This window comes from Cupressus sempervirens, chromosome 6 (assembly GCF_028749045.1).
Source record: "Cupressus sempervirens isolate cs-2001-9-10 chromosome 6, ASM2874904v1, whole genome shotgun sequence".
Classification (NCBI taxonomy): domain Eukaryota; kingdom Viridiplantae; phylum Streptophyta; class Pinopsida; order Cupressales; family Cupressaceae; genus Cupressus; species Cupressus sempervirens.
Window position 1 is genome coordinate 665890379 of NC_143123.1, and position 13031 is coordinate 665903409.

The 13031-nt window shown below is 37.5% G+C and overlaps 1 protein-coding gene across 1 annotated transcript in view; it reads right to left on the reverse strand.

Annotated features, from left to right (window-relative positions):
* Window positions 1-796: 796 nt before the first annotated feature.
* LOC149553950 (coatomer subunit zeta-1-like) overlaps window positions 797-13031 on the reverse strand; it is a 68210-nt gene continuing 55975 nt past the window's right edge. The window contains exons 4-6 of the mRNA XM_089789287.1: window positions 1490-1567; window positions 1225-1309; window positions 797-1063 (exon numbers count right to left, since the gene is read on the reverse strand). Coding sequence (XP_089645413.1) covers window positions 1004-1063; window positions 1225-1309; window positions 1490-1567 — 223 coding nt within the window. The 3' untranslated portion in view covers window positions 797-1003. The remainder of the gene's footprint in view (window positions 1064-1224; window positions 1310-1489; window positions 1568-13031) is intronic.

The window sequence follows — 13031 nt, forward strand, 5'->3', positions numbered from 1 at the left end:
AAACCAATCCCTAAAAGATTATATAAATTATTTGTTGTAATTTCGCATAAATTGAGAAAGTAGTTTGGTAAGCTAATGTTGAAAAAGATGCAAAATAAAAATTGTGACGACTGATTATTATAGCATGTATGTTTTATATATTGTTAACATATATTATTAACAAAACATATTTATAATTATATAAACCTAGAATAAATTTGATTGAAATCTCTGATACTTGGACTTCGACAGAAAATGTATTTAAAAAATTAACTAAATTATTAAGAGTACATATATTTGTGTAATTTTAAAATATATATATATATATAACCGACAATTCAAATTTTAGACATGCAATTTTGCATTCGAAACGGTTAAATATTTCAGAAATAAAATTCCTGCTCTCCAAGAAATTTGCGTGGGATTTACATTGGTTCTATTCCTTTAAATCCCTTCTAAGAGTATCTTAACATGGCAATTTCATGTGAAAGTTCGTTCTTAGGAGTCGAGAAAGAAACTTCTTGTTCCAAAATTGTTGACCATAGATTAGAAGCCCGTGTAGGCAATCAGGAACCACTTACCTGGTTTTGGGGCCGTAGATAAATTTGTATAATTATAATCTAGCAAATATCATTATAACTTCTATGTTGTACCAGAGCTCCCTCCCGATAATATTATCATCTCACGATACCATCTCCAACCATATATAAAGTGAGAATCCTTACAATCAGGACTTGCTCATCAATACATTCAAGTTCAAATCGTCAACCAACTGATCCCATTTCTTCTATGAATGTTTTGCTCAGACACAGAAAACTTTGATTGCATCAATCTCGACTTGTATATCAAAAAGTTAGAAATGCATTGTTTTCTTACAATAATCACGCAATTGTGTTTCTCGAAATTCTTTCAAAGTAACTACCAAACTTGAACGGTATCATTGCACATGCACTATCCATAAATACCAAAAAATTCTCAGAAAGTGAAAAATGAAATTTCAATTATGAGACAGCTAGGGAGGTTTCTAGTTCAGAAGTGATCTTGCTAAATGCTCCCTTGCCATGGCAAACGCTTGTGATATAGTCTGCATTCAGATTACAGTGATCAAACCCCCATAAACAAAAACAGATAAGAAAATAATTAGGTCAGATTATTTTATACTTATACAACTTGCCTACCAAACTTGTATGCATTATTAATATATCCTTTTTAATAAATTTGCAAGATAAGAAAAATAATAACTACCTGCTCTGCAAGTGGTGCATCTATATCAGAACCCCTCATTGAAACCCTCCCAGTAACTGATGTTGGTTCAGTTTCCAAGATAATTCTGCATTGTGTTAATGGACAATGTGATCATTAATGAATAACCAGAGTCTAGATATTACGAGGCAATATATAAGCGCTCTTGAAATTAGAATATAAATACTAATATATCAAGGATAGAAAAATGGGAAAATGAGAGTTGTAAGAATATAAGGGCTTTTGAAATGAGAGTTGTGCGCCATACCCTTCATCCACCATCTCATCAATACAGAGAAGAATGAGATCTAAATTCTCCAGAGCTGTCCTCTTTTCAACATTATTTCTGTCAACAAAAATACATCGAGTTAGAGACCAAAATAAATTCATTGTTACAGGCATATAAGAAGCACTCAGAGTTGCAGTAAAACGACAATGTACAACAAAATATAGGTTGCATGCAGAGGTCATATAAAGCCAACCAATATTAATCTTCCTACAGTGCAGAAACACACTAAAGCTATCTTGAGACATTTTGTTGAACTAGGATGCTAAGTTCCATGCCTGCAGAAGCATTAATAAGCGAGACTTTGATGCAGTTATCCTCATGTAGATTGAATGGTTACAATTCAACAGAAAATAAATGTTTTCATAGTTTAGTTTCTTTACCTCAGAAGAGTTTGTCAGTAAACGTATACATCCAATTATAGTTTTATTTATTTTCATGAAATGCAATCAAGAACAACATTGACAACGAAGGATACAATAGATAGCTGCTAAAACTAGTGAGATGACACAATTTTATATCACCGAAATAACATTTGAAAATAGCTGTTTGTTTTTTTATGCTAACGTAGATCAGGGTTGTGATTACTAGCAAAGTAAAACTAAATATTAAGCCTCTTGTTTTACTATAGCTGGATCAAGGTTATTGTTAGAAAACATTATTCCATTTTGATCTCAGAACCCATTCCTTAATAAAACTAAACACAATTGAAATTATTTTCCATCTACTTACTGGAAGTGTTTATGATAATAAAATGCACTTTAAGGTAGGTGTCTATACATCTATAAGAATTCATGGGTCCGTGGAATTATGACAGTGTCTCTTTACATTAACCCTCATATGCCATCAAAGCCTTTTCAATGCCCTTATTTTGCATGATGAACATGTTCATATTGTATGCATAGTGTATGACAAGTAGCCATATTGTTCCAGTATCTCTGTATTAACTGTTGCATAGCCAACTTGATCTTCCTTTGTAAGCCTATTTAATAGGAACAATTGCAATGAGATCATACAGCCTATTTGTTATTTGATTCGCAGAAGCCAAGCAACCATATGCTGACTTGCTTTTGTTCTAAAAATAAAGATATACCCAGTTATAGATCGACCAGTATCAACTGATCCAGCCAAATCACAGTCAATATACTTAGACAACATGAAATTGGCAGTGTTAATAAAGAATCCCAAATGTAAATGTTCTTTTAAAACATCGAAGAACATTGATAGGGAGATTCCTTCTAATTTGTCCTAATCTCTTCTAGGACCTCCAAGGCTCTTTATTAGCCTTACTAGGGTTCGCTTACATAACCCTTCACAAGGGGAAACTCTCCTTTTTCTCCCCTCTCCACAAGGACCTCTCTATCAATGTACGTTTTCACACTGTCCTCACTAAGCCAATAGGACTTCACATACTAAGTATTCCACTTCTACTCCTTTGTCAAGACCAACTCAATATTGGATGGAAGGGCTTCCAAACAAATCACTTCAACAAGGTTTGAGGCCTCCTTGCTCACAAGTTTCATGGTTTCCTTACCGATTTCTCCAATTTGGCTAGTAGCCTTTTGAGCCCCCAATTAGGCCTCCTATTAGGGTTTTCAACCAATATCTCAAAAATCTCCTTAAAAAGGCCCTAAACTAAGATGCATTACAAATATCCTTTTCACAGTACTACAGACAACATGAAATTGGCAGTGTTAATAAAGAATCCCAAATGTAAATGTTCTTTTGACATGTCGAAGAACATTGATAGGGAGATTCCTTCTAATTTGTCCTAATAGGACCTCCAAGGCTCTTTATTAGCCTTACTAGGGTTCACTTACATAACCCTTCACAAGGGGAAACTCTCCTTTTTCTTCCCTCTCCACAAGAATCTCTCTACCAAGGTATGTCTTCACACTGTCCTCATTAAGCCAATAGGACTTCACATACTAAGTATTCCACTTCTACTCCTTCGTCAAGACCAACTCAATATTGGATGGAAGGGCTTCCAAACAAATCACTTCAACAAGGTTTGGGGCCTCCTTGCTCACAAGTTCCATGGTTTCCTCACCGATTTCTCCAATTTGGCTAGTAGCCTTCTGAGCCCGCAATTAGGCCTCCTATTAGAGTTTTCAACCAATATCTCAAAAATCTCCTTAACAAGACCCCAAACTAAGATGCATTATAGATACCCTTTTCAGAGTACTACAAGATTTTCAAGGTCTCAGATGCCTGATCAGTCCGTACACCCTAATCCTAGAAACAAGCCTTTTTAAAAGGGTTTAGGGCTTATAGTTATGATTTCTGAACTTAACACCCCTCAAATGGATTCACCCTACTTCCAACTCTTGCACATAGGACCTTACCACAGACCTCTTCACTTACCAACCCTGGGACTAATCATGTCAATCTGTAGTGCCTCTCGTGTTTGCAGTTTGTACCTTGTCTATTTTGATTCGAGAGATACTCGGTACTCTTATTGTTATTTGTATTTTGAGATGATCGGAGGGTCGAATGTTATACTTTGATTCAGTACCATAGATGCTTTATTGCTATGTTGTTCAGTTTATCATATTTGCAAGTTGATGCCATTTTGAGATGATAGTAGATCTATGATGATATGTGATTTTCTGGTTATATGGTTTATTGGACATATTTGTTGATTATGTTATAAGCTGGACATATTTACTTCATTCAAGTATCTTTATGCTTTCTGTAAACGTGAGTGGTGTGAATGGATTAATTAGTTATTTAATGCATTAATTGCTTCGGCTATTATATTATATGCAATTGCACTTGATCGTGTGTTTTAGTGTGCAAAAATTATATCCCTAGCAGTGGCACATGAAGTTAGTGATTCAGCTGTTCATATTTTACCAATGTTGTCCCTATATGGTCGACGTATCCTTATTTTAATTGTTTAAATTAAAACCTTTCAGTGATTATTAAATCCAAACTCATTTGCATTATGTGATTAGACCAGTAAGCGTGTCTGTGCATTTAGAGGTTCGCTCTGTCACAAAAGTGTTAAGTGATTTTCTGTGATTTTGGGCTTTTAGGGTTTAAATCTTTTCGAATTTAATTTTTGGCAGCTTTGCCTTAAGTGATTTCTCGTTACGGAGAATAACCTATTTTCATTTGGGTCAATTTGGAGTCTAGCTACTCTAGTTGGCTATTTTTCCCTAACCGACTATTCACTCGAAAAGTGAATAAGTATTGGAAAAGCGATTTTATTATTCACTTCACTTTTTGAAATAGAAAATTTGAGAGCTTTTTGAGAATCCTCTTCTAAAGGATTCAAATTATGTTCGCTCTAGGAGCTGTGAGCATGGATTTTTCGCGAGGTCAGTCTCTTTGGATCCGGCTCAAGGAGTTCTTGCATTGCTGTCACTTTCAACAGTTTCGGTGGATTATTTATTTTATTCTACGGGTTTCGGTTTCTGCCCTTTTTCTGTCAGGTAGGGCCTTCCCGTTTTATTGTTTTCGCTCCATTTCAGCTTCTGTTTCTTGTAGCAGTATGTTAGGAGGCTGAGAACTAGTGTTCCCCTCCATTTTTGTTTGTTGATTCTGCCCGGTTGGTCAGGTATGAATGTTTTTCCTGTTTTCAGGATGGGGGTTTGGGGTTTTGAGTCGTTATGCTAGCCATTTTTGCATACAGTGTCCAAACTCATTTATTCTTGGATTTTCGAGGTTTTTACACCCAAAGGCCAAATGGGTTTTAATTTCAAAGTTTTCCAAATTTTGGGGTTTTTACCTCATTTTGCATGCCACCTTGTTTTCTTGGGTTTTCTTGGCATGAGTTTAGTTGTGGGCTTGGACGATCCATTTGGATGTCGGTCGGACCCTTATTGCACTTTTATGTTGCATTGGGATGTGTGTTGCGTCCGTCCTCTCGATTCTATTTTCGATTGAATGACTTTCTGCTCTGTATTCTCATCCGGTCCTTGTGTTATGATCTTCGTGATGATGGTGTGCCACACACGAGTAAGTGTGTGTACATCTATCAGGTGACTTGTGAGGCCCGATCTTCCGTGGTACTTCCAGAATTTATGATCATTGGGGTTGGGTTGGGGATTTGCATGCCTATGGGCACTCATCATTGATGAGCATGGGTAGGGTAGGGTAACATATGGAGGGGGCTTCTATCTTGCAACTTGGTGATCATTGTGCCCAGAGGGTTGGCGGAGGAAAGGAAGTTTTAAATAAGTGATAACTAAAATAACACACTAGATGGTAATAAAACTTAAGATAATAAAAGGGTTCAGGATGTGCTCTTTCCGTTGGGAAGTTTGAGCTGCCAATATTAGCTTGGGCTTGTCGATGCCAAGCAACTCTCCATGATGTTAGCCCATACTTAGTAGCCTTTGAGTGTCTGACCAGGACCTGTAGTTTATGCATTGCTTTTGTCTTGGTTTCAGTCATCGTGCTATATTGCATGTGTATTAGCCATGGACTTTTGTTTTGTGTGTTTGTGATTGGATTATTATCTCCATTAGCACGGCGGGTGTGGATCTGCAGGTACCACGTGGTTGAGAGGTGTAGCTACCTACACCACTGCTAGGGGCTGGTGTACAGAGACGATCTTTATCCTAGTGCGACCATTGCTGGATGTTTTCACTTGGCACTTCAAGTTCCAGAGTATGCTTTCTTGTGATTCATGCTTTCATTGGAATACTTGTATATCATGTTTAGATGATATTATTTATTGATGCATTTCTTTACTTTAATGATTAGCATGTGATAGGTGATGTTATCTACTTTGTAGGATTATCTTATGCTTTACTACTAGCATGTTTGATTTTCTTATGCTTGTTGTAGCATGTTTTAGTAGTGACATCCCTATTACGATAGTACTGACAATCTCATCGGTGACTTAGGATGTTAGACGTGGGGGATGGCCAGGGCCCACAATGGTCTTATGATGCTATTGACGGTTGGGAGGAACCGCATACTTAGTTGTTTGTACTACTCACTGCGATGTTGCTTTCAATACTCTACGATGTTTACCTTCTATTCTTTTCCTTCGATGTATGTTTAGATGGTTAGATGTTATTTCCAGCTTTTCGTCATTCAGTTATGGTTCGAGTGTTCTTGCCTCAAAATGTGGATCTAGTACTCCCCTATGTGGAGGAACTTCGTTACATAGTTTTCTTAGCTTCCTTCTCTATCTTCTATTTTGTTTTCTGGTGTGCTGACCTGAGATTTCATGTGAAATTGCACTTTCTCACGCGAGACTACATGTCTTCGTGTGGCATGTTGGGTTTCTTCGCAAGGCTTGGCACTTTCTTGCGCGAAACCCTACACCAGTTCTGGGGTGTCTTGGTTGTACGGCCAAACACTTCCTCACACCCTTGAGCACTTCGCGCAACATGATGCACTTCTTCGTGCGGAATTCTGGCAAAGAATGTTCTTTGCGCAAAAAACAAAGGCTATCTAGGCTTGTCGAAGAAAAGTTCGGAAGTTGGTTTTGGGCACCCTTTTAGGTTTTACACCTTTGTAGTTCAAAACAAATTTCCTATGGGGTTTAAAAGTATAAGTTGACGTATATTTAATTCCTTATACTTAAGATATATTTTAATATATGCGACAAGTCTTTTGAGATAGGTGTTAGAACTCTACAGGATAGGATAAAGATTCTAGGAAATTTCAAGGCTTCAAGATTTCAGAGTTAGCCAATTTTCAGGAGTCAGCATTTGTCTTTCAACTTGGTTGATCTCTTGTTTATGTTTTTGTCAATGGTAACGCTTGGAGATCTTTGGTGGTTGGTTGTTTGGTTAGTCTTCCGTTGCGATCTTTATGATCCACGTATGATGGTTGTCTTGTGCTTTTATACTTGTTTTAAAAAAAGATTATCTTGCTTGTATTTCATCCTTGTTTCCAAGGATCTCCGAGTGGGGCATTACACAATCCCTTAAGCCTTTCATTCTTGGTCTACAACTAACAAGGCCCTAGTTGGGTAACACTAGACTCGCCTAGGGCTTGATGTTAAAATTAGTAGGACTGCTCATCCTGGTCCCAAAATGCATATGTACAATATTTACAAAGTGCCCTAATATATTCCAAAAGGTCGTACAATTTCAACCATGAAATTTCATGCTAGGGCCATTTTTGCATCTGCTATTTTGTATGGACCAGTGAACTAGTCACAGAGAGAATTTTATTTAGTAAAACAAAACAATAGAACTAGAATCCAAATTGTGAAAGAAGAAAGTAGTTAACTAAACCTAGCTTTCTATGCAAAGAACATACTCAAAGCAATCCATAAGTGCATAGATGATCGAATTGCAACTTGACTGTGACAAGATTTACAGTATAACTGTTTGTTTGTACTAATAACAATCCGTACAATGAAACTCCAACCTTCATCTTTGACTAGGAATGAGCTTAAATAACTAAAGTGCTAGTGTCTCAATTGTCTGAACTAATCCCCTACCGATTCTTAGTCAAGTTTGCACAAAGTTGTCAATGTTGTCATTGACAACTTTTGCAATTTTTGCATCCTTACATTTCTATCACCCATGTTTGCTCCCAATGGGCCTAGTATGGTCTAAATAAGATGTCTAACTACTCCTAGCATCTTTTCCCTCATTTTGGAGTCAATTCCCCACTTTTGACAACTCTTCACCTATGAGAGCAACTTTTGCAACTTTTGCAATAACCTAGCAACTTTGACAATTTTCAGGCAAATCTTGTGCCCATGTTTGGATTTTTCATCTAAAGACCTAAACAAACACTTGGGATTCTTTATGAGTTCTTATTTACTAGTGGCTTGGCCAGGGCCACTTACAAGCCAAAATTTGAGTTAGAGTTTGACCAAAACCTTAGGTGCTCTTGCACCATTTCTCCCTTGCAACAAAGAAGTCAAGTTACTCTTGGGGATAGGAGTTCCATGTTGATGCCAAACTTCTTGAACTCACTTTCTTCTACCCAAGTAGCTTGTGATTCAAGTTGATGTTGTCATTTGATAAGATGTTCCATGTAAACACCATGCCTTGTCTGCTTCTTGACTCTTGAATCCAGAAATCTGCTCAACTTGTGGCTTTACATGAACAAGTAGTTTGAGCTCCCTCACATCACTTTCCACCTCTGTACTTTGTTTCTTCTCTGTTACATCAGGACCCCTATACTTGACTAGATCTTGCACATTAAAAATAGGAGAGATAGATAACTCCTTAGGAAGATCTATCTTATAAGCATTATGTCCATATTTATCTAGAACCTTGCATGGCCCTATCCTTCTTATCTAAAGCTTTCTTGGAATACCTTTCTATAACCTAACCTTGTTAAGGTGTATCATCACCAAACCCCTTATTTGAAATTGCAAATCTTTCTTCTTTTCATCCTTTTTAGCCTTAAGCCTTTGATTTGCATCAATCAATGCCTTCTCGACCTAGTCATGGACCTCCTTCATGGACTGAGCAAAGTCCTCATCATGTCCATTTTCCCCTGTCATGTCTCGAAGTTCCCTAAGTTCACATACACCTCTTGGGTGTACCCTATACACTATCTCAAAAGGACTTTTACCAATAGTCCTATTCACACTGTCATTGTAAGCAAATTCAACTTGAGATAGGGCTTGATCCCACATTTGACCATACTCCTTGGTCAAGCATCTCAATAGGTTTCCCAACACTCTATTCTTCATGACCTTTGTTTGGCCATTTATTTGTGGATGGTATGCAGAGCTAAAGGATAAGTTTGTACCCAACTTTTTCCATAAGGTCTTCCAAAAGTGACTCATTAACTTCACATCTCTCTCTTATACAATGCTTAATGGCAACCGATGCATTCTCACTACCTCCTTGAAGAAGAGTTGAGCAATATGGCTAGCATCATGAGTTGTTTTGCAAAGTATGAAATAACTCATCTTACTAAACCTATCTACAACCACAAACACATTGTCAAAACCAGAGTTAGTCCTAGGCAAACCAACTATGAAATCCATGCTAATGCATTCCCATGGCCTATTTGGTACAGGAAATGGTTGATAGAGCCTTGCATTTGTAGCAATCCCCTTTGCTCTTTGACATTCTCCACATTCCTCCACATACTTCCTCACATCCTTTTGCATCTTAGAGCAATAGTAGAACCTTTGAACCAGCTCTAATGTCTTCTTTAGGCCAAAATGCCCACTAAGAATCCCATTATATTTTTCTTGCATCAGATTTTCCCTCATGGATCCTCTAGGGACACACAACTAACTACCTTTGAAAAGCAGTACATTTTGCAAGGTCTACGTATTGACCATGAAAGTGATTATTAAACTCTAAGCATACCTTATAGGCTTCTACAGAGTCTTCATCCTCCTTGTATAGGTCCTTGAAGCTATCCACTCCAATTCCCTACAACTGAATTTCACTTATTGTCAATAACCTCCTACTGAGTGCATCAACAACTTTATTTACTTGGCCCTTCTTGTGCTTAATAGTGAATGTGTAGGACTGTAGAAACTCTACCCAAATACAAGTTATTTCTCCAAAATTTCCATAATCAAAATAAAAACTTTCAAACCTATCATCTTTAAGAGCAGGGAAAGAAACAACCTGGGATGACTCAAATTCGAATCGAACCTGAAAATACTCCACGGTCGTAGGAGGTCGAAGTTGGTGGTGAACCATCCCAATAGCATCAACACCAAGCTCATTGGTAGTCTAGGCAAGATCAATCTTGAAATCAAGCTCATGAAATATCGTCTTTGGGAGCTTGTCCCTATGAAGAGTGAACCATAAATCCTTGTGAATCTCCTCAAGTGTATCCTCAAAAATCAAGGATTCCTTGATATTCTCCCCATCAAATGCCTCTCCAAGTTGCTTGAACACAATATCCAACTGTAGCATCAACCCAAATTGTTCTTTAAATTCTTTTTCCATGGGAGCAACTTGATCACCACTCAATAATCCTTGCATATCCTCGTCAATAGAAGCTTCCTCATCTAGCACGTAATTTCCCATTGGACTCTCTTTAGGAACATCCTACAATTCTTTATATAGACTCACCAAACATAGCACCTTCAAGATTGATAGAAGAACCATCATACATCTTTGTGTGTGGCCCATCAACTTCCATTTCAAGTGGCAAAATTTCTAGAGGTCGAAGTTGATGGTGAATCATGCCACTTGCAACAACTTGATCACCTTGAAAGGCTTTGGGCAATGACTCCTTTTGTATTTCTTCTATAGGATCTTCAAGCATCCCCCCAAAGAATGTAGTGGAGATAGCGCCTTGTATTGGTTTATCAAAATTTTCCTCATATTTGAACTCTCTTGTCATATCTTGTAATTCCTTGTTCAAATCACCCACTTGATTATCTTCCTCTTTAAGGATATTTGAAACTTCTTGCAACCCATCCTTAAGAGTTACCCCTTGAATTATGCATAAAGGCTCACCAAAGATGTCCTTTTCGTCCACCTTTCGATGTTCCATTTGTAGTTCTTTGAGTGTCTTCACCTGTTGACCTTTGCCTACCATCCTTTCTCTCTCTTGGATAAATTCAATTGTTTCCTCAATTTTCTTGTCAACCTCTCCACCTCATGATATAATGTGTGAAGGTTCATCCACTAGTTTATCTTGAACATTAGAATCAACCATATCATCTTGATAAATCTTACCCTCTTCATTCTTTGGTGTCCAACTTAAAAGCTAAAAGAAATGTTTACCACCCCCCACTGATATTTCCTCATACCAACCCAACTGAAACTTGACCAAGTCAATAGTGTCTTGACAAGATGGGCAAGAAGATTCTGAATGTGAGTGACCATGTATCCTGCACCAAGAACTTCTTCTGTATGTGTTTTTTGGTTCCCTATTGATATCTTCTTTGAAAACAAGAAAATCTTCCTCTGAATTGACAAAGACCGCAAGCTCATGTATTTGTGAAAATGAAAATTTTCCTCTTAATGCCAAGTCCACTCTTAAGAGAAACACCAAACAATCCAACTCCTCATGATCCGTAGTACCATGTATCCTACACTTCCCTGATGCTGCAAGTTGAGACAAATCCAATGGAGGTAACCTTTTGTTCAAATCAAACCAAATGGGAAGAACGTCCACCTACTTGTCCATTGAGAAACCTTTCCCTTTTTTGAATTTTTTTTTTTTTAAAAAATTTTTTTGATTTTTTGATATTTTGATTTTCACTTTAAAAGAGATCTCTCATCTCAAATCTAACTTTGAAAGCTCGTCGCTCCTTAATCTCTGCTCTGAACTTCCAAGTGGATCCAAGAATGAAAATCATTTAGCCCTCCTTCTAGCACCAGATAATGTTGATGTGAGTTTTTGTACCACTACATAACATATTAATTGAATATATGATACGGAGTATCAAACACACAATTCCTCTCTTAAAAAGTTACTGCTCATGGGACATGAGAATAACTCCAATGTTCCTTACACCTGTGGATACTCGCTCAGTTTATGTGATTTGTTGGTAATCACGTAGGCGACCCTACATTGTTCATTCAAGGATGACTTGGGTTTTTGGTGAGATGGTGATGATTTTGTATGAGTGTCAGGTGATGTTGATGGTGACAGTGATGGTGGAGGGTGTAGCGCCAAATAATGTCGATTGTGTGAGGAGGAAGCAATAATACCTCTAATGACTTCTACCTTCCTAACTTTCTTAGAGAGAAATCCGACTACTCAACTACTTGCTATTCTACTCCTACTCCTATGAATGGAAAGATTAGCAAATGGACAGAGATCGAATCTAATGAAAGTTAACCAGCAGCTCCACCTCCATAGATGCAAGGATTCAAAGGAAAATAAACTAGTTTACCACACAAGGCTCCCTAACCAACGGCTAAGTTGCTAGTGGCCTAGTTGTAGATCCCTATCAAACATTCACTAACATCACCATACAATTAGCCATCTACTTCTACTCTAACAACATGAAATGAAATCCTACTTTAATTTGAGAGATGAGAAGAACCATGCAAGCCACAACAATGAATAGAGAACAATTTTGATAGTATTTTGGCAACAATTCTCCAACATAACTCCCTCACAAATGAGAGCAAAATGGCCTTATATAGAGGCCAAAATTACAACTGACGGTAGAGATCAAAAGCAAAATCAAGGATCCAAATTGGATCCTAGAAACCCTAATTAAGGTTGTCACCCCATCAACCAATGAGAATATGCCACCTCGTCGATGGACCAATGAAAACATTGGAAAAGTGGCAACCAGTGAGAAGGCACCTAAATGGTGGCCAATCAAAATTAAACACTTGTCCTATTCTAAAAGAAAGAGAAATTGTCACTTGGGCTTACATCAAATGATCTTCTAATATAATTCTCCCTTTTTCTTTCATTCTTTTAGCTAAGGCAATGAACCTAGTTAGCGTTTCGTTGACTTCTTCCATGGGAGGACACGCTGTATGCTTTATCTTGAGCTCAGCCGATATCATCATGTTGCTTGCTGCCTGTAGTGTCTTTTCATGGTCTTTCTCATATTCTTTTGCAAATCCAATAAAGGCATTGAAGGAGGAAAGGGTGCCCAAATGTTTCTTCTTGATAGCGACCTTTCCTAACTCATCCAATCTTGATC